General features: G+C 45.4%; 1 protein-coding gene across 1 annotated transcript in view; it reads right to left on the reverse strand.

Moving 5' to 3' along the window:
* LOC147733673 (transient receptor potential cation channel subfamily M member 7-like) overlaps window positions 1-19,740 on the reverse strand; it is a 1,613,265-nt gene that overhangs the window by 911,543 nt on the left and 681,982 nt on the right. Inside the window, exon 11 of the mRNA XM_086958251.1 lies at window positions 17,772-17,872. Coding sequence (XP_086814377.1) covers window positions 17,772-17,872 — 101 coding nt within the window. The remainder of the gene's footprint in view (window positions 1-17,771; window positions 17,873-19,740) is intronic.

A 19,740-nucleotide genomic window follows, 5' to 3' on the forward strand; every position in this document is an offset into this window, starting at 1 on the left:
GGTACAACTACGTCTGAAACTGAACTCAGACAAAACAGAAGTCCTCATCCTAGGTACATCCCCATCTGCATGGGACGACTCCTGGTGGCCGGAAGCCCTCGGAAAAGCACCCATCCCGACAGACCACGCACGGAACCTAGGCGTCATCCTGGATTCTTCACTTTCAATGAACAGACAAGTCAGCGCCGTATCCTCCTCCTGCTTCAACATTCTTCGCATGCTCAAAAAAACTTTTCGCTGGATCCCCTCCGACACAAGGAAAACAGTCACCCACGCTCTGGTCACGAGCCGACTGGACTATGGAAACACCCTCTACGCAGGTACTACCGCAAAACTCCAGAAGAAACTCCAACGAATCCAAAACGCCTCAGCCAGACTCATATTAGACATCCCACGCAACGAACACATCTCTGGCCACCTTAAAGACCTCCACTGGCTTCCCGTCAATAAGAGAATCACTTTCAGACTGCTTACCCACGCACACAAATCACTCTACGACACCGGTCCAGAAGGCCTCAACTCACGACTGTCCTTCTACACCCCCTCCCGCCAACTACGTTCTTCCAACCAAGCCCTCGCCACTGTACCTCGCATCAACAAGACCACCATGGGAGGCAGATCCTTTTCTTACCTAGCTGCTAGAACATGGAACTCACTCCCCGCATACCTTCGCCTTACCCAGAACCACCTAGCATTCAGAAAGCAACTTAAAACCTGGATATTTGACAAGTAATCCCCCCCCTTCCTAAGCGCCTTGAAACCCTCTGGGTATGTAGTGCGCTATACAAATTCTTTGACTTGACTTGACTTGACTATGGGACACCATGTAATCAGGTTTCACTTGTGGCAAGTGCCAGGGTAGGAGGAATTTCCGCAGGCAAAACAGCCTTGGTAGTTGTCAAACTAGAGAGGGCGCTAGATTTAATAATTAGTCCACAACTAACTGGCGAGTCTGTGCTTAGTTGTGTTGAAACTGGGTGTTTATATTACAAAAAACGTATGTGGGAGGCCTGTGAGTCAGTCTACATTGCCCGAAGAGGATAAGGACCTGTGCCTATGATGGGTGGTGATGCCCCAGTCATTCTGGGGCTGTAAATACTGTTAAACTGGATTCCTGAATTACTTGGTGGACAAGACCTGATGTCAAGGACCACCAAGTTGTTGTCCATGGCCTTGTCCTTAAAAGTTAGCTCAATTGTATCAAACTGTGACTTCAGTGTAGAATGTCACTTGGCGCTGACTATGTCACTACGAACGAGCGACAGCCTCCGACAGGTCTGATCCAATGTGTCACTTTATTTTTAATGAAATCCTCACCTTCATATCTAATATGGGGACGTTTTGCAACGTTGGTCATTGCAATTCATTTGTTAAGAGAATGTCTACTGCTTTAGGGATGACTTTTGTTGGCCACCACGTGGAACCCAGTTGATGAATGAGCTATTGATTGAATTGCAGCTCGCAGGCCTACTAGACTGCTGCAGAGGGTGGGTGTTACCTAATAGTCTGGTATGGCTAGGGGAGCCTCTAGGGTTCCAGAACTCAGCTGATGTCAGCCATTGTCTCTAAGGTTGCCCTGGCTCGCCCCTATTGCGGGGCCTACAGTGGTGTAATGTACTGGTAGGCTGGGTTGCTGGGTAAGGAGCTTAATTGCCCTAGAATGTGTGTCATGCTGAACAATAGTAAGCCTACTTGTGCTTCTAGCTGTTATGAGTTGATTTAATGTGCTGGACAACTGGTAGATTGTAGATTTTAGCTCATCAACCTCAGCCTTACGCTCCATAATTAACAGAGTAAGGCAAGCCATATCACAAGGAGAAACGAGCAAAGCAGATGGGGAGACCAGATTAGTAAGAGGATGGGAAGATGGCTGTTCCTCAGATAACTCGAACAATGGCAAGAACCGATTGTTATAAAAAAGAGATTAATCAAGAGAGGTTGAAAGAGGTATGGTACATGAAATTAAATCAAGAGACCTGTCTATAATCCCAATAGATGGTGCTGATATAGGCTGCTTCTTTGATTTGTCAAACATGTGCAGAATACGCTTTGCAGAGGGTTTGGGAAGGAGAACCAAGGGAGGGTAAAGCAGGGGGAAGGCATAGTTGGATCAGGACTGACCAGTTGCTTACATTCGGCTAGAAGGTCATCCATCCTATCGATAACGCCATTTCCCCTGCCATTCTTGGAGCGTTTTTTGTTGAATTGGTTTCGGCAGAGTCACTGACCCCCTCCACTGCCTTCCTATTACCCATTTTTAGGGTTCCAGAGGATACAAAAAACACCTGCACCACTCTAGCTGGATGCACTTGAAACAAATGTGGCTGGTGAAACAAGAATGGAATAATTAATGAATGATGCCCCCACAATGACACAATATGAAGTCAACATGAAGGCCTACTAAACATCTCAAATCTGCCAAAACAAATTACAATAAACAATAAGACAAAAAAAAAGCAGTTGGCAACTTGAGCTCGACAATAATAAGAGAGGGACTGTCTAGGAAGGTGTACAGGCTCAATCTCGACATTAAGGAATGGAGTGTCATGTCATGAAAACTTAAAGCAAGGGCCACGAGGGAATAAAAGCCAAAAATACCATGAATCAGTTGGGGGAGTGGCCTAGCCCAGCCTCCTTCAGGTGTGAATGGGCCTTCCCTTGACATGGGCACGGCCGCATGCATCCCACGCAGCAGGATTGGAGGGCGCATATAGTATGTCATGAGGCCCGCACCCTTCAGAGACTGGTATGCAGGAGCACCTCTTAGCGCGAAGTGAGGTAGGTAACGGAGTCTCTTTAAGTATGTGAGTCCATGGGGGGCCAAGAAGCCCTCTAGCTGTCATTAACAAGGCCCGCTCAGTGGGATTGCAGAGAGCGGTTATTCTGCGTCGCGAGGCCCCGCCCTTTTAGGGACCAGTATGCAGCATTACCTCCAGGCCCAAAGTGAGGTGGGGAAATGAGTCCCCTGAAGTGTGGTAGTGCATGAGGGGCCAAGAAGGTTTCTATCTGCCAACTGCGTGCGTACATGTATGAATATTTGGTAGTGAGCATTGTGAAAGGAAGGATGTGTGTGTGTGTAAATGCATGGGTGTGAGTGAATGTGTAGGTGTGTCCAGTCTGCCCCCTCACTTCCAGGGCAGCCGGTAATTTTATGAGGGGGGGGCGGGGGTGGGCACATATCCACACATATACACTCATACCCATGAATTCACCCAAGCGTGCACACACATCCATTCACAACACTCACTACCAAATATTCATATATCCTCACTCGCATCAAACATTAAGTAAAAAAAACAATAACACATACCTGCAGCTCTGACTCAGAAGTCTCAGGAGGGTTGAAACAGCAGCCTTCTCTCATTGGCTGACCTTAGGGAAGCCACGGCCCCTACTCGTCACATAGTGGGACGGGTCAGTGACAGTTGCTGACCCCACCCTGTGACGAGGTGACACTCAATGACACTCGGCCGTGGGCACTTCAGGGCTTAAATCTGAGGCACCCAGGTCCGAGGCAAGAAAACAAGTTACTTACCTGTAACTTTTGGTTCCCCAGTATTGGTAACATTCATAGATTCCCATGCTTTGTATCATTCGCCGTCGTCGGAATGGGAGCCTCGGTAAATAGAAAATATCTTAGTAGTAAGCACAAAGTGAAAAAATAGGCCTAGGCCTCATCTCATTTTGTAGCTTATCCACCTCTTTTTGTAAAATAGACCAAATTATTGCAGTAGCCAATCAGAGCAGCCTCATCCCATAGAACCTTCCTGAGAGAGCCTCAGAGCCTCAGATTTTCGTAGCCGTTGTGAGCAGCAACATCATAGGACAATAAGGCTGAGCTTTCCCAGGGGAGGAGGGTGGGCGCATGGGAATCTATGAAAGTTACCAATACTGGGGAACCAAAGTTACAGGTAAGTAACTTGTTTTCTTACCCCATTATTGGAACTTTCATAGATTCCCATGCTTTGTATCAGAATAGCTAGCAGTAAAGAGAAAAGCATATTTTGTAATGTGTACCTGTAAATGTCATACATAATCCTGATAAGAAAACCAGATACACATTTGCATCACAAAGCAAAATAATAACAAGTAATACAAAATATGCAAACAGGAAGGCGGGATAGTAAGGAAAGCTCACCGACTTATTGGAAAAGGTTCTTCAAAACCGCCTGGCCCACTGCCGCATCCTCTTTCACAGAAGAATACAAGCAGTAGTGGCGAGTGAAGGTGTGGACACTGCTCCATGTAGCCGCTCTACATATGTCCTTTATCAGGACACCTGAGAATAGAGCCACCGATGAAGCCATTGATCTCGTAGAATGAGCACGAACTGCTCGTTGAAGTGGTTTCCCCGCTGCTTGATGGCAAAAGTGTATTGCACTGGATATCCAGCGGGAAATGCAGGGTTAAGAAACTGGACACCCCTTCCGAGAAGCACTGAATGAAACCAAAAGCTGGGAATATTTTCTGAATAGTCTTGTTCACTCCAAGTAGAACTTGAGACATCTGTGAATGTCCAAAGAGTGCAAAGCCCTTTCAGCTGGCGTGGAGGGCCGCGGAAAGAAGGATTTTAAGACCACCGGCTCATTCTGATGAAATTCTGAGGGTACCTTCGGAATAAATTTAGGATTTGTCCTTAGGATGAGAACATCATTTTTGAATTGTAGAAAAGGTTCCTCAATTGTGAAAGCCTGGAGCTCGCTAACTCTTCTAGCCGATGTCAGGGCCAAGAGAAGAGCCAGCTTCCATGAGAGAAACTTCAGGTCGGCCCTATGAATAGGTTCAAATGGGGCCTTCATTAGATGTGACAGGACCAAATTAAGATGCCAGGCTGGTGGTGGAGGCCGGACTGGTGGAGAAACCCTGAATAAACCCTTCAGGAATTGTTTAATGATCCTTGCAGACCAAAGGGAAGGACCTGATGATGATCGTCTAAATCTAGAAATGGCCGCTAGATGTACCTTTACAGAAGAAGGAGCCAATCCAGATTTCGCAAGAGAAAGGATGTAAGGCAAGAGTTGGTGCTGTGCAGAAGTATATGGATGTAGACCTTCTCTCCGACACCAAAGGCAGAATCTCTTCCACTTAGCCCGATAGGTTTTGTTCGTACTAGGCGCTCGGGCCTGGGCCAAAATGTCTTTACATTCTCCTGAAAGATTTAAACCCTGGAACTCTCTGAACTCAGGAGCCACGCTGTCAATCGTAGTGACTTCAGGTCTGGATGCAGAACCTGTCCATGAGCCATTGTCAACAGTGACAGAACAGGACGCGGGAGAATTGGTTGATCTTGGGAGAGGAGAAGTTCTGTGTACCAAAACTGCCTGGGCCATGCTGTTGCGATCAGAATCATTCTGCACGGTTCCGCCTTGAGCTTGCGGATCAGTCTCGGGATCAGCGGAATAGGAGCCAAGGCGTAAGCAAATGCGCTGTACCAGGAAATCAAAAGCGCATTCCCCAAGGATTCCCAATGGTGAACCCTGCTTGCGTAGGACTGGCATTTGGCATTTCGGGGAGTTGCAAACAGATCGATGGTTGGGGTCCCCCAACGTGCAAACAGTTCCTCTAGAATGGTCTGATCCAGTTCCCATTCGTGGCTGATAGTCTTTTGGCGACTCAAAGCGTCCGCTGTGGCATTGAGTGTTCCCGCCAGATGTTCCGCTGAAAGGGTGATGTTGCGTTGGATCACCCAATTCCAAAGCCTCTGTGCTTCCTTCGAAAGGGTGCAAGATCTCGTTCCGCCTTGCTTGTTTATGTAGTGCATGGCTGTGGTGTTGTCTGTACGAACCAGCACTGAATGGTTGCGGATCCTTGGAAGGAAAGCCTGTAAGGCTAGACGAATGTGTGTGTACAAACAGAGGGTATCCCCGACTAGAGTTCCTAATTCGGGATAATTCAAACAATTGGAAATACGGAACAATTAGGAACTGGTTAAGATGAGGGCTATGACTGACATTAGACAGCAAGAATTGTGTTTGAACCAAAGTTTGTGTACAAAAAGATTTATTCTTTATTGAATCATAGAAATTTGTTTTAAAAAAAGGAGAAACTTTACATGTGAAAAGCTTTCTACATGTATTGAGTACTGTGCATTTTTCAAATACATTTCAGTACATATTTAAACATGGCTATAGGTTACAGAGTACTACGCGCGTTTCGGCTGTGAGCCTTCATCAGGAAGCCATGATTTTTCCAGTTGCCCTGTCCGGGATATGGATAGTAAGCTCCAAAGTGGATATCCAAAGGAGACGTAGCGAAACGAGGGTGTGGGTGGGATATGCAGATACAACAGGGTGATGTCTGAGGTGTCCTTTTGATGTATTTATATTTCGATCACTCGGAGATCAGACGATTACTGATGCCTCGTATTGTGGGTCCGCTATATTAATTCTGTTTAAAAAAAGGACCAAGCGATCCAATAATGGATTCCATCTGGTGTTGTGCATGAACAAGCTGAGGGTTGGATGCCTTAGTTCCGCTTCATAGGATCTGTTTCAATGGAGGGCCAAGCGATCCGATAATGGATTCCAGGTGGTGTTTGTGTATGAGCAACCCCGAAGTCAGAATGCTGCGATTTCCGGTCCTGGCGAGTAAATGCTTGGCGGTCAAGCTCGTTGGCGATCCGATGGGGGGTTCTGCGTGGCGTCTCCGGCGGAGGTTCCGAAGCCTGTAAGGCTAGACGAATGGCCATAAGTTCCAGTAGATTGATGTGGAACTTGACTTGGACTGGGCTCCAATGACCACTGACCTTTAGTTCTTGGAGGACCGCTCCCCATCCCTCCATGGAAGCATCTGTTGTCAATACCATGGGAGATGGTGGAAGTTGGAATGGTGAACCTATTGAAAGATTGTCTTTTAGGAACCACCAGCTGCTTGCTTTCCGCATTTCCGGAGTGATGACAATCCTGTCGTCGAAGGAGCCTGTCACCTGACGCCATTGTTTGTCCAACTGTTCCTGCAGTGGACGCATTCGCAGCCTGCAGTGTGGTACCAATGGTATGCAGGATGATATCGATCCGAGAAGCGATTTGTATTTGCGAACTGACAGAAACTTCCGTGTCTGTAGAAGGCGAGCTGAAAGAATTAGCTTGGTTTGGCGCTCTTCCGAAGGAAAAGCCCGGCAGCACTCCATGTCTAGGATTGCACCCAAAAACTTCGCTGTTTTGGAGGGGCGCAAAATCGATTTTTCTCTGTTGAGCCGAAGGCCCAGTTGCTCGAACAGCTGTCTGCAGCTCGTGACTGCCCTGGACGACTCTTGGAACAAAGGAGCTTTTAGCAGCCAATCGTCCAGATATGGGAAGACTTCGAAGGACTGCTTTCTGAGAAAGGCTGCCACCGGAGCCAGTACCTTTGTAAAGATCCGCGGAGCGGACCGGAGACCAAAAGGCAGCATTTTGAATTGAAAATGGCTCTTGCCTACTGTAAATCGAAGATATTGCCTGTGAGCTGGATGAATGGGTACATGGAAGTAAGCGTCTTCCAAATCTAGGGTCGCCATGTAGTCCCCTGGATTGAGAAGGCGTAGGATGTCCTGAAGAGTGATCATCCTGAAGGACAACTTGATGAGATAAGTGTTGAGCTGCCGTAGATCTAAGATCGGACGCCACTTGTCCTTTGTCTTCTGAACCACGAAGAACCTGGAATAGAACCCTTTACCCTTTTGGGAGAGAGGTACAGGTTCTATTGCCCCCTTGGTGAAGAGTTGGTGGGCCTCGAGATGAAGGAGTTTCAGATGTTTGGGTGTAATGGCGTCTGGAGCTCTCGTTGGAGGAAGATCTTGGAACTCCAACGTGTGTCCTTTCTTGATGATGTTTAGGACCCACTGGTCTGTTGTTATCACCATCCAGTTGTTGAGGCAAAGGACAATCCTGCCCCCCACTGGTGTTAATGAGGGCACAGGAACAGTAGAAAGATCCACCTGGCCGCTATTGTCTATTGGTATTATCTCTCCTCTGCTGCCCTTGTCGTCCTCTCGGCGGCAGGCGAGAGAAAGAACCCCTCTGAGAATACTGGGGTTTGTATGTTTGGCCAGGTTGGGATCTGGAAGAGTAGCTGTGCTGATTGCCGCCTCTATAGGAGGAGAATCCTCTTCCTCTTGCTCCTTTGAAGGGCACTTTGCGGTATTGTAAAGTTCCTAAGGACTTGGCCGTATTCGTATCTTTCTTTATGCCCTGTAGGGCGTCATCCACGTGTTTGCCAAATAACATCTCCCCATCGTATGGCAGATCTAGAATTTTATTTTGTACCTCATGTCTGAACCACGTGGCTCTCAACCAACCCTGGCGTTTCAGAACTGCCGAGCCGGCTAGCGCTCGGAATGCCGTAGTTGCTATATCCATAGCGCAGTCGATTACCTCAGAAGAGGCTCGCTCTCCTTCCAGTAAGATCTTTTTGACCTCGTCCTTAAATGCATCCTGAAGTTCTTCCACGAACGGGGAGAGGTCACACCACATCTGGCGATCGTATCTCCCCAGAATCGCCAAAGCATTAGCCGCCCTAACGAGGAGGCTGGCCATTGTGGAGAATCTTTTTCCAACATTGTCCAAACGCCTGCCCTCTTTATCCGGTAGTAACAAGAGAAAATGCCAGTGCTGATAAACTTGATTCAACAGTGAGATAAATCTTCCACAAGCAGAAAATCAAATTCCAGAAAGGGAATGCTCATTAGTCGCAATTTTATTTTATAGAGTATTTCAACAATATTTTATAAAAGTCCTTTTTACATTTGAAAGGAAAAACATTAGGACAAAATCAGAACTGAGAGCGGACACATAAAAGTACAATCACCTGGAATGAACCACCATTCAAAGATACAGTCATATCACATTCGCCACACATTCAACGCACACACACTTAGCTTAAGCGTACCATCTATACATTATGTACAAGGGAAGAGGAATATATACACACAACTGGAACTGCATTAATTAAACAGAAAAGTTCACAATTTTGGTTAGAAGATAATACACTACCAAGGATTTTACAATTTCAAGAAGTCTTTGCAAAAATGAGTGAAGGTCATTACTGTACAACAAATCATGTGGAGTCTATACAAAGGCTTGACTCTTAAATCAGGATGGCAGACCAGTGAGGAAAAAGGGTCTACGCGTTTCGAATCTCCTTTAGTTCTATGGAGATTCTCATCAGGGCCTCAGGCAGCTGCACAGGGGGGAAGAAACAAGAGAAACATATATCTTTTTTTCAAGGAGTTTAACAAACACAGAAGTGACAAAAGAGTCAACAATCTAACACATTTGTAATTAGCATGATCAATTTGCTGCAAACAGAGTCTCCTAACAAAATCTCTAAGCTCAGTGAAATCCCAGCAAGGACAACCTATTAAGTGGAACAGCCAGATTGAATGATGGGGTTTATGGACTCAAGATTTGAACTACATGGGTGGACTATAGGGGTCTTAAGGATGGAACTAGATTCTTTAGGCTACATTTGCAAAAGTGTGCTCATTAGGTTGGTAGTAAGTCCAAGAAGAACTTACCACCAGGGTTGCTGCAACAGAAGCTGGTGGTGGTCCGGATGGGAATGAGGGATGATCAAAAACCAGGAGGGAAATCAATCTGTGAAACAGGGGAGGGTGTTTACTTAACAAGGAAATAAAGGTGGTAGACGTTATGGGTGTGTGCCCAGGGGGGTTCTCTTACCACTCGAAAATGAGATATGTGTCCAGGCGGCAAGCAACACGGGATTGTTATCGCCGATACTGTCGACAGCACGAGGATCAGATGCTTTTCAGCGTCGTGTCTATAGGAAGCATCCCAGGCTCAAGGTCCTGTAGTAACCAAAAACACGGGGATTAAAGAGAGGTGGCCGGGGGGGGGGGAAGAGGAAAGCTGTATTAACAACTGGTTGGTGGCATCACCTGTCTAGCGCGAAGTTTAAACCTGTCTTAATCAGGCATTTTTCGGTGGTGGCAGAGTCAGCACAGGTCGGTATAAGTCACGTGTGCTGTATAAATGGAAGCACACGGAACAAGTGGGTTAATATCGAGAAGAGCTGGCGGCGGGATGGTTAGCTGGAATAACTTGGCAGACTAACCAAGGGCGGGGAGGGTATATAGCAGTCTCTTACCGGATTTAAGGGGCTTGTTTCTTCCAGCGCTCCGAACAGTCGGCGTCTCCGCGTGCACTACTCCCTCGCGCATGCGCGTTGACAGGCCACGGAGGACTCGTATTTTATAGGGGGATTCTTTGCATTGTCATCAAGACATGGGCGAATAGGAGGATCTCTACTCGAATACGGCGCTACAACGTTTCAAATGCACGAAGAGTGCAACAGCCCAACGGAATGTATATGGCGCTACAACGTTTCAAATGCACGAAGAGTGCAACAGCCCAACGGAATGTATATGTATAAACAGGTTATTGCATGTGAATACCGAGTGTGCAGCCTGTGACCTAGTCTACACGGATTGCAAAGTCCGCAGCTTATAACCCAGTGTGTACAGGGTATGATGTGTACATGTTGAACTGGGGCCCCTACGAGGGAACTGGTGGTGAAGAAAATAGCAGTTTAAAGCCTATAAATTTCTGACAGTTCATTCAAACCTGAAGTCGCTGTGTCAAATTTGACAATCAACATGGCTTCCCTTCTAGACAAAAGGAGGCTCATATCACCTCCCCTGGGGTTTTTTTCTATTATGGATATGATATGAAATAATTTTTGAAAAGAGTGTACTATCTGCTATTTCCAATATGGAAAAAGAAAAAAAGTTTGTCAAATACAACAGCACAAGAGACGAAATGTCAGCCCTAGCAACTTTGAAAAATGATCCAACGATCACAATAAAGCAAGCTGACAAAGGTGGATCGATAGTAATATGGGACACCGTAGAATACACCAGCGAGATCAAAAGGCAGCTTGAAGATCCCGTGTGCTATCGTAAAATCGATAAAGATCCCACCATTGAATTACAAAATCAACTCTTCAAGATCATCCAGGAAGGCTTTGATCAAGGCTCTGTTGGCAAAAAAGAATGTGAGTACTTACAAATTAAACACCCCAAGGTACCCATGTTCTATGTGCTGCCAAAAGTACATAAGAACCAGAGTAAACCCCCAGGGAGACCCATCGTGGCAGGGTGTGGTTCTCTCCTGGAACCCATTGCAAAATACGTGGACTGCTTCCTCAAACAATTTATGACGCAAGTTGTGTCATACCTGCAAGACACAACGGACTTTATAAATAAGTTAGAAGCTTTAACTTTCCGCGAAGGGATAGATTTGCTTGTCACTCTTGATGTGACATCATTATATACGCAAATCCCCCAAGATGAGGCAGTGGCAGTCCTCTCCTTCTTTTTGGACTCACGCCCCAGACCCATGCAAGTCCCCACAAAATTTCTGTTAGATTTGGCCACATTCGCCCAGAAGAAGAATTATTTTTGTTTCAACAAAGAATTTTTCTATCAGATTAAGGGGGTGGCAATGGGGTGTCCTTTTGCCCCAGAGTTGGCTGTGTTGTTTATGTCGATGTATGAAGACACCTACATACATAATAACAACCCGTATGGAGCTTACATCTACAAATGGTATCGTTTCATAGACGACGCCTTTATGATATGGACAGGAGGAATCGACAATCTGACCCAATTCCACCAATGGCTCAATAATAGAACAGTGGATATCCAATTCAGCCTTTCCCATTCTGAAACTAAAATCGCTTTCCTGGACGTGGAAGTATTCCCTAAGGCAGGCAGGTTGGCAACGACCTTATTTACAAAACCTACAGATCGTAATAAAGCACTACTTTATCAGAGTAACCACCCGAGAAGCCTAAGGGATAACCTCCCATATGGGCAGTTTCTGCGCGTGCGCAGAAACTGCACATTTGATTGGGATTTCAATGACCACGCTGAAAAACTGGTTTCAAAACGGTGTGACAGGGGTTACCCCAAAAATTTGGTGAAGAACAGTATGAAACGAGCGAGGTGGACTCCCCGTGAAACACTGCTGGAGCGAAAAAAGAAATCTGAACAAAAGCGCCAAGTATGCGTGACCACCTTCTGCCCGAATGCGAATCAACTGAAACGGATTATCGGTCAAAACTGGCATCTGGTGCAAAACCTAGATGAACGGTTAAAAGATCCGCCATTGTTTGCATTTAAACGCGAGAATAGCGTTGCAAACCATGTGGTAAGAGCCGCCATGCCAACTCAAAATCAACCATCCCTCCGCCAAATGATGGGTATGGCACCTGTGCTAGGCCATCATAAATGTGGGACCTGCCTCTGCTGTGACAATACCCTTCAAGGCTCTGTTTTTCAACATAAAGGCATATCATGGAAGCATGAGGTGTTTAGTAACTGCAAATCAAGATTTGTAGTATATGGCATCAAATGCCCATGCGATTGCCTGTACATCGGTAAGACGGAACAGGAAGTGCGACAACGCATAACGCAACACAAATCGAGGCTGAAGAGAAATGTCGAAAATGCCCCACTTGTAAATCATTGGAAAAGAATGCAACATGGACCCAATGATTTTAAGTGGACAGCCATATCCAGAATAGAAAAAAAACCCAGGGGAGGTGATATGAGCCTCCTTTTGTCTAGAAGGGAAGCCATGTTGATTGTCAAATTTGACACAGCGACTTCAGGTTTGAATGAACTGTCAGAAATTTATAGGCTTTAAACTGCTATTTTCTTCACCACCAGTTCCCTCGTAGGGGCCCCAGTTCATCATGTACACATCATACCCTGTACACACTGGGTTATAAGCTGCGGACTTTGCAATCCGTGTAGACTAGGTCACAGGCTGCACACTCGGTATTCACATGCAATAACCTGTTTATATATATACATTCCGTTGGGCTGTTGCACTCTTCGTGCATTTGAAACGTTGTAGCGCCATATACATTCCGTTAGGCTGTTGCACTCTTCGTGCATTTGAAACGTTGTAGCGCCGTATTCGAGTAGAGATCCTCCTATTCGCCCATGTCTTGATGACAATGCAAAGAATCCCCCTATAAAATGCGAGTCCTCCGTGGCCTGTCAACGCGCATGCGCGAGGGAGTAGTGCACGCGGAGACGCCGACTGTTCGGAGCGCTGGAAGAAACAAGCCCCTTAAATCCGGTAAGAGACTGCTATATACCCTCCCCGCCCTTGGTTAGTCTGCCAAGTTATTCCAGCTAACCATCCCGCCGCCAACTCTTCTCGATATTAACCCGCTTGTTCTGTGTGCTTCCATTTATACAGCACACGCGACTTATACCGACCTGTGCTGACTCTGCCACCACCGAAAAATGCCTGATTAAGACAGGTTTAAACTTCGCGCTAGACAGGTGATGCCATCAACCAGTTGTTAATACAGCTTTCCTCTTTCCCCCCCCCCAGCCACCTCTCTTTAATCCCCGTGTTTTTGGTTACTACAGGACCTTGAGCCTGGGATGCTTTCTATAGACACGACGCTGAAAAGCATCTGATCCTCGTGCTGTCGACAGTATCGGCGATAACAATCCCGTGTTGCTTGCCGCCTGGACACATCTCTCGTTTTCGAGTGGTAAGAGAACCCCCCTGGGCACACACCCATAACGTCTACCACCTTTATTTCCTTGTTAAGTAAACACCCTCCCCTGTTTCACAGATTGATTTCCCTCCTGGTTTTTGATCATCCCTCATTCCCATCCGGACCACCGCCAGCTTCTGTTGCAGCAACCCTGGTGGTAAGTTCTTCTTGGACTTACTACCAACCTAATGAGCACACTTTTGCAAATGTAGCCTAAAGAATCTAGTTCCATCCTTAAGACCCCTATAGTCCACCCATGTAGTTCAAATCTTGAGTCCATAAACCCCATCATTCAATCTGGCTGTTCCACTTAATAGGTTGTCTTTGCTGGGATTTCACTGAGCTTAGAGATTTTGTTAGGAGACTCTGTTTGCAGCAAATTGATCATGCTAATTACAAATGTGTTAGATTGTTGACTCTTTTGTCACTTCTGTGTTAAACTCCTTGAAAAAAAGATATATGTTTCTCTTTTTTCTTCCCCCCTGTGCAGCTGCCTGAGGCCCTGATGAGAATCTCCATAGAACTAAAGGAGATTCGAAACGCGTAGGCCCTTTTTCCTCACTGGTCTGCCATCCTGATTTAAGAGTCAAGCCTTTGTATAGATTCCACATTATTTGTTGTACAGTAATGACCTTCACTCATTTTTGCAAAGACTTCTTGAAATTGTAAAATCCTTGGTAGTGTATAATCTTCTAACCAAAATTGTGAACTTTTCTGTTTAATTAATGCAGTTCCAGTTGTGTGTATTTATTCCTCTTCCCTTGTACATAATGTATAGATGGTATGCTTAAGCTAAGTGTGTGTGCGTTGAATGTGTGGCGAATGTGATATGACTGTATCTTTGAATGGTGGTTCATTCCAGGTGATTGTACTTTTGTGTCCGCTCTCAGTTCTGATTTTGTCCTAATGTTTTTTCTTTCAAATGTAAAAAGGACTTTTATAAAATATTGTTGAAATTCTCTATAAAATAAAATTGCGACTAATGAGCATTCCCTTTCTGGAATTTGATTTTCTGCTTGTGGAAGATTTATCTCACTGTTGAATCAAGTTTATCAGCACTGGCATTTTCTCTTGTTACTTATGATACAGGCTCAGCCTTGCTGATTAGAGCCAACCCTATTCTGTTCTCACTCTTTATCCGGTGGCGTCATTAGCGGCGTGGATGGGTTTTTAGATTTACTCTGTGCGGCCTGGGAAATGACCGAGTCCGGTTTTGGTTGACCTAGTAGACATGCCGGGCTGCCCTCTGGCGCGCCTTATATTTTTTCTCCAGACTGGGGAGAACCGGGAGGACCGTGGCCGGATTCACCATAGCTTTTAGGCCTTCAGACCAAACATGTTCAATGATGGGGATTGAACGTACGGATTTCCGGAATGGTTCTTTGAAATCGTAAGAAAACATTCGGACTGAACTGTGGTAACCGGAAGACCAAATCTCTTGGAAGCTCGTTCCATCAAGTTGTGAAAGCCTCCGATATCTGCTGGAGGAGAGATTGAAGTATCAGGCCCTGTGACGTCTGGATCTCGAAGGTCATCCTGATTCCAGTCTACATTCTGGTCTTGGTCAGGGTCCACTTGCTGATCTACATCCGATGAGGCATTATCATCATCTATATCGTCCCGAATGGGCACCACCTCTTGAGGATGTTCTACGGGCTCTGTGTCATGCCCTCTTGAAGGCAAAGAGTGTCCTGCCACAGGCTGTGATAACTGAGGCGGAGGTGTAGGAGGGCGTACCTGTTGAACCTCCTGAGGAGTAGGAAATCGCCTCCGATAGTCCTGCAAAATTAGTTGTAGATCAGAGATGAGAGTGGATTGCATCGCCACCATCTCCTGCTGAGATTGACGTGGAGGTTTCTGCAAAGGAACCTGCATGCTTGGCATTTCCTGTAGTTCATAATGATCCTGTGGATCATATTGTTGTTGCTCCATTTCCCCTTCCTCAGAACTGATGTCTTGTATTTTTACTTGCAAGTCAGAAGGGCTATAAGCCTTTCCAAAATCGCTATAAGCCTCTTCTTCAGAATCCTCATCCAGCAATAGGGTAGGAGTAAACCGTTGGACTTGTCGTGGAGATGTCATTTCCGGTGTTATTTGTCTCTTTCGGTGTGAAAAAACTATTTTTCCAGTCGTTGATGACGTCGTCGACGGTAGTATCTTCAGAGACTGTTTCGTCGACGGAGGCGCCGACGAAGAAACTGCGCTCCTCGTCGAGGATTGAGTCGTCGACGGGGAGATGGTCATCGTCGAAGATGGTTGGATCGTCGACGGGACCGTCGACGAACTCGTCGTCAGCAGCAAGGTGACAGGTGTCGTCGACATGGTCGTCGTCGAAGGTGTCCTCGTCGTCGTCGAAGCGACTCTCGTCGTCATCGTCGTCGACGTGGAGAAAGTCATTTTCGTCGACGACGAACAGGCATCAGGTGCAGGCGTCTTAAACATAGTCGACGGCGCAGGTGCCGTCGACGTAGCCATCGTCGACGAGCCCGTCGACGAGGCCAATTTTACAGACAAGTCTTTCTTGATAGAAATCGTCGACGTACCTGTGGTTTTCACCATCGACGAACGCTGTTTCTTGTCTGAAACAACCTCCTGAGTCGAAGTTGAAGGCTTTTTCACCCCTCTATCCTTGTCAGAGGGTGGTGAAGTCACAGGGACGATCTTCTTAGCCTTTTTTGAAGGTTGCGACTCCTCAAGCTTTCCCTGCCTCTCCTTTTCACCGTGGTGAGGAGATTTTTGGGAAGCAGGCCTATCAGACCTATCAGAGGTCCCAGGCAAGGCCTTGACATGGGGCTCATCAGATGTAGTAGGGGGGAGACCTACCCCTCTTCTTCGATTTTCTTGAGGACACCATCGAAGAGGAGCCCTCACTGTCAGAAGACATAAGTTCCTTGCGGTCTTTCATTTTCTGTAGCCAAGTGATGTGACGTCCCTCTCTGTCCCTCAAGGTCTTGGTGGAGAAGGTTCTGCAAATCTTGCAGTCTGTGGCTTTATGATCCGGATATAAGCAGTATATGCAGTGTTCATGTTTGTCCTCAACAAACAACCTCTTTTTTGAGCAAGTAGCACAGGCTCTAAAAAGTGCTTTCTTCTCCTTGTCAGACATGACGAAAAATAGGCAAAATTTGAAGAAAAATACTCGGAAGTGAAGAAAATTGAGCAGAGCTCAATGGAGACTCCCTTGCACAACGTGCGGTAGAAAATCTCAGGCTATGAGGCTCTCTCAGGAAGGTTCTATGGGGTGAGGCTGCTCTGATTGGCTATTGCAAGAATTTGGTCTCTTTTACGAAAAGAGGTGGATAAGCTACAAAATGAGATGAGGCCTAGGCCTATTTTTTCACTTTGTGCTTACTACTAAGGTATTTTCTATTTACCGAGGCTCCCATTCCGACGACGGGGAATGATACAAAGCATGGGAATCTATGAAAGTTCCAATACTGGGGTAATCAGTGATGCTCCCCCTTATCAGGAGGGTGAGGGCTGCGAGGACCTTTGCTGAGCTGAGGAGCTACGACATCCTCAGCCCACCAAAGTTCACCTCAGGAAGCCAGGATTCTGCACATCTAGCACAGGTCTAGTTTCTGGGTGTCTGGCCTGAAAATAAAGAGGGTCTGTCAGGCTGACCTTTGTTGAGCCTGCAGATACTCTTCTTGATGGGAAAAATGTGAGGGGAAGTGGCCCCTCAGCCAATATGGCTGGGCAGCGGCTGCTCCATCCTAAAATTTCCGCCACCCACTGGTGGTGTCTGCTGCTCAGTGATGATTTCAACCTGGCACCGGCTGCTAATAGTTGTGAACTTGGATACTCGGTGGCTCTCTCTATTTTGTTCTATTACTTTGTTTTTCCATTTTTTTAAAAATCTGTAACGTTGTCTCTGAAATTATTAGTATGAGGAGCATGTAATATGAAACGTACATATGCAGATCATTCAACTACTAGAAAATCACAATTATCTTTGACTTCTTGACTGTCAGATGCCCTGCCCAGAAACCCAGGGTTGACTAATCCTGTACAGATTGTCAGCTGGTATGCAGGTGTCTTGGCAAGAAACACATAAGGTATTAAGAAGCTGCTTAAGGCAAACAGTGGTAAAAAAAAAACAGGCAGGTCTAAAGAACAAACCTATTACTAGGGTATCACACATTAGTAATATAGATCGTTAGCGACAATTAACGCGTCATGGTGATTGTAAAAAGTGATGAAATAATAGATGTACCACATCGCTGTGGTGAAAGTCTATTTGTCGTACATACCGTCCACTGCTGTCCATAAGCAAAAATATGATTTTTGGCAATGTCCACTCTGTCCCATGCCAGCGTCAGGGTAAGCTGGTCCAACGTAGATGCATTCATGCCTAAAGGAAATGTTGAAGTACGTTAAGTTCAGCCCTTTGTCAACAATAAGACTAATTCCCTATCAATGCACATAATGAATAAAGGTAAACACATCTTTCAAACATTGTTTTATGTTTGCCACCGACTTTCAAACATGAACATTTTGAAGCAGTATCTCAATGAGGCATAGGTTTCTGATGCATGAATCACTTGGCAGAAAAAAAAGTTCTCTGGAACTTAGTTATTTTTTAAATCAATCCAACAAAGGCCAATGATGCAAATTTTTGTCAATTTATTTGAAACTGATTCACGGCAACAATGAATCCAAAAGAATCTATGCAGATGTTCATCTCAGATTGCAAAATTATTCTTTATTGATGACGATCAGATTAATATTTTGGATCACCATCACTGGTCAGACCTAGATGACATAAGCAAACATGCTGACGCAATCGAAAATATTTAGGAAAAGTAAACTGTGGAGAGAATTAATGAACAATAAGAGACCCACACCAGTGCCTTTATATCAATGACAAGGCCCAGGAAATCACTATTAAAGACAATAGAAACCCAGACAAAAGCCGTTTATTTGAACAACTAAACTGTAGGGTGTTAGTGTGTGCCTAATCCAGTTTGTCAATACAAAGAAATTGTGACCTTTAAAGTTTTTTCTTAATTTCTTTCTATTGATTTTACATTAAACAATAGGCATTTCAGATTGATAAATATTCAGCTCCATGTTGCTGTACAATTTCTACTACCTATGCCCAACAAATTCAATGTCCCCAAGTTAAGGCTCGTTTTTCAGTAAATCTGCAACGCAAGAATGAGTTTTAGGCTCTTCATTGATTAGCCATCACAAGTTCAGTCCCAGAGAGAATGGCAGAGAAAATGTTGCAGCAACAACAATGCATTACATCACATCTTATCAGGCAGGTACCAACTGTGGGAAAGGAAGGGGGATAGTGGGAGGAAAGGGACAGGGCAAGGGATGACAATACATCTCAAGAGAAAATTATCAATACATTACAATAGTTTGTTCCCTCATTTTGTATGATCAGCACCCTACCCTTTACATTTGTTTATACATAGTTGAATATGCACCAACAGCTCATAACTAGTCACTCGAGGAGCATGCATTTGGGAGTCTTTTAATAACCCAGATTTCCTGTGGTTGGATGTTGATCTTAAGTCCAAGAAGAACCTAGGTGAAAGTGCAGTCTGCTGCATGGGATCAAGAAGCTGGCTGTCACCAAGGAGCTGGTACAGTCCTATGGAATTCACACATATTACACATTGCAAATTATCAAAATGAGCATGAGTCAGACCCACGGAATTGGACAAATAAGACCATACTTAGGTTGTTCACTAGACTTCGCCATCAAAAAATAAAGAAAGTGTCATGGGACATACTGCAGATTTTAAATAAAAAACGCTAGAGCATACCGAAACCTCAATCCTGTGTTTGAAAGTTGAATATAATGTGATTTAAACCGTGCTTCTAGTATGAGTGACTTTAACTTGGGATTCCATACATTGCTCTAAACATATCAGAGAACACTGTAAGGATTGAACTTTCCTTCTCACATTGTGCATCTCAAAGATAAGCACATTCTCCTATTCACTGTCTTCCCCATTGTTAACAGTCAACTTGCTCTTATCGAGTTTAGGTAAACTTTCACATGTACATTAAAATATTTAATCTGTATGGCTCTAGGAACTCAGAAGAAACAGCACAACTTCAGTCGAAAATATTAGGTAAAACAACTCAGTCTTCTCTATCAAAGTCCACGGACTGACAGGGCTTTCTTCCGGGCGCTCTTAGGCAGTAGGATTGGAGGCTGAGCTTTCCCAACAATCACTGAGCGACAGCTCCTCCGCTATGACG

This window comes from Lissotriton vulgaris, chromosome 2_1 (assembly GCF_964263255.1).
Source record: "Lissotriton vulgaris chromosome 2_1, aLisVul1.2, whole genome shotgun sequence".
Lineage (NCBI taxonomy): Eukaryota > Metazoa > Chordata > Amphibia > Caudata > Salamandridae > Lissotriton > Lissotriton vulgaris.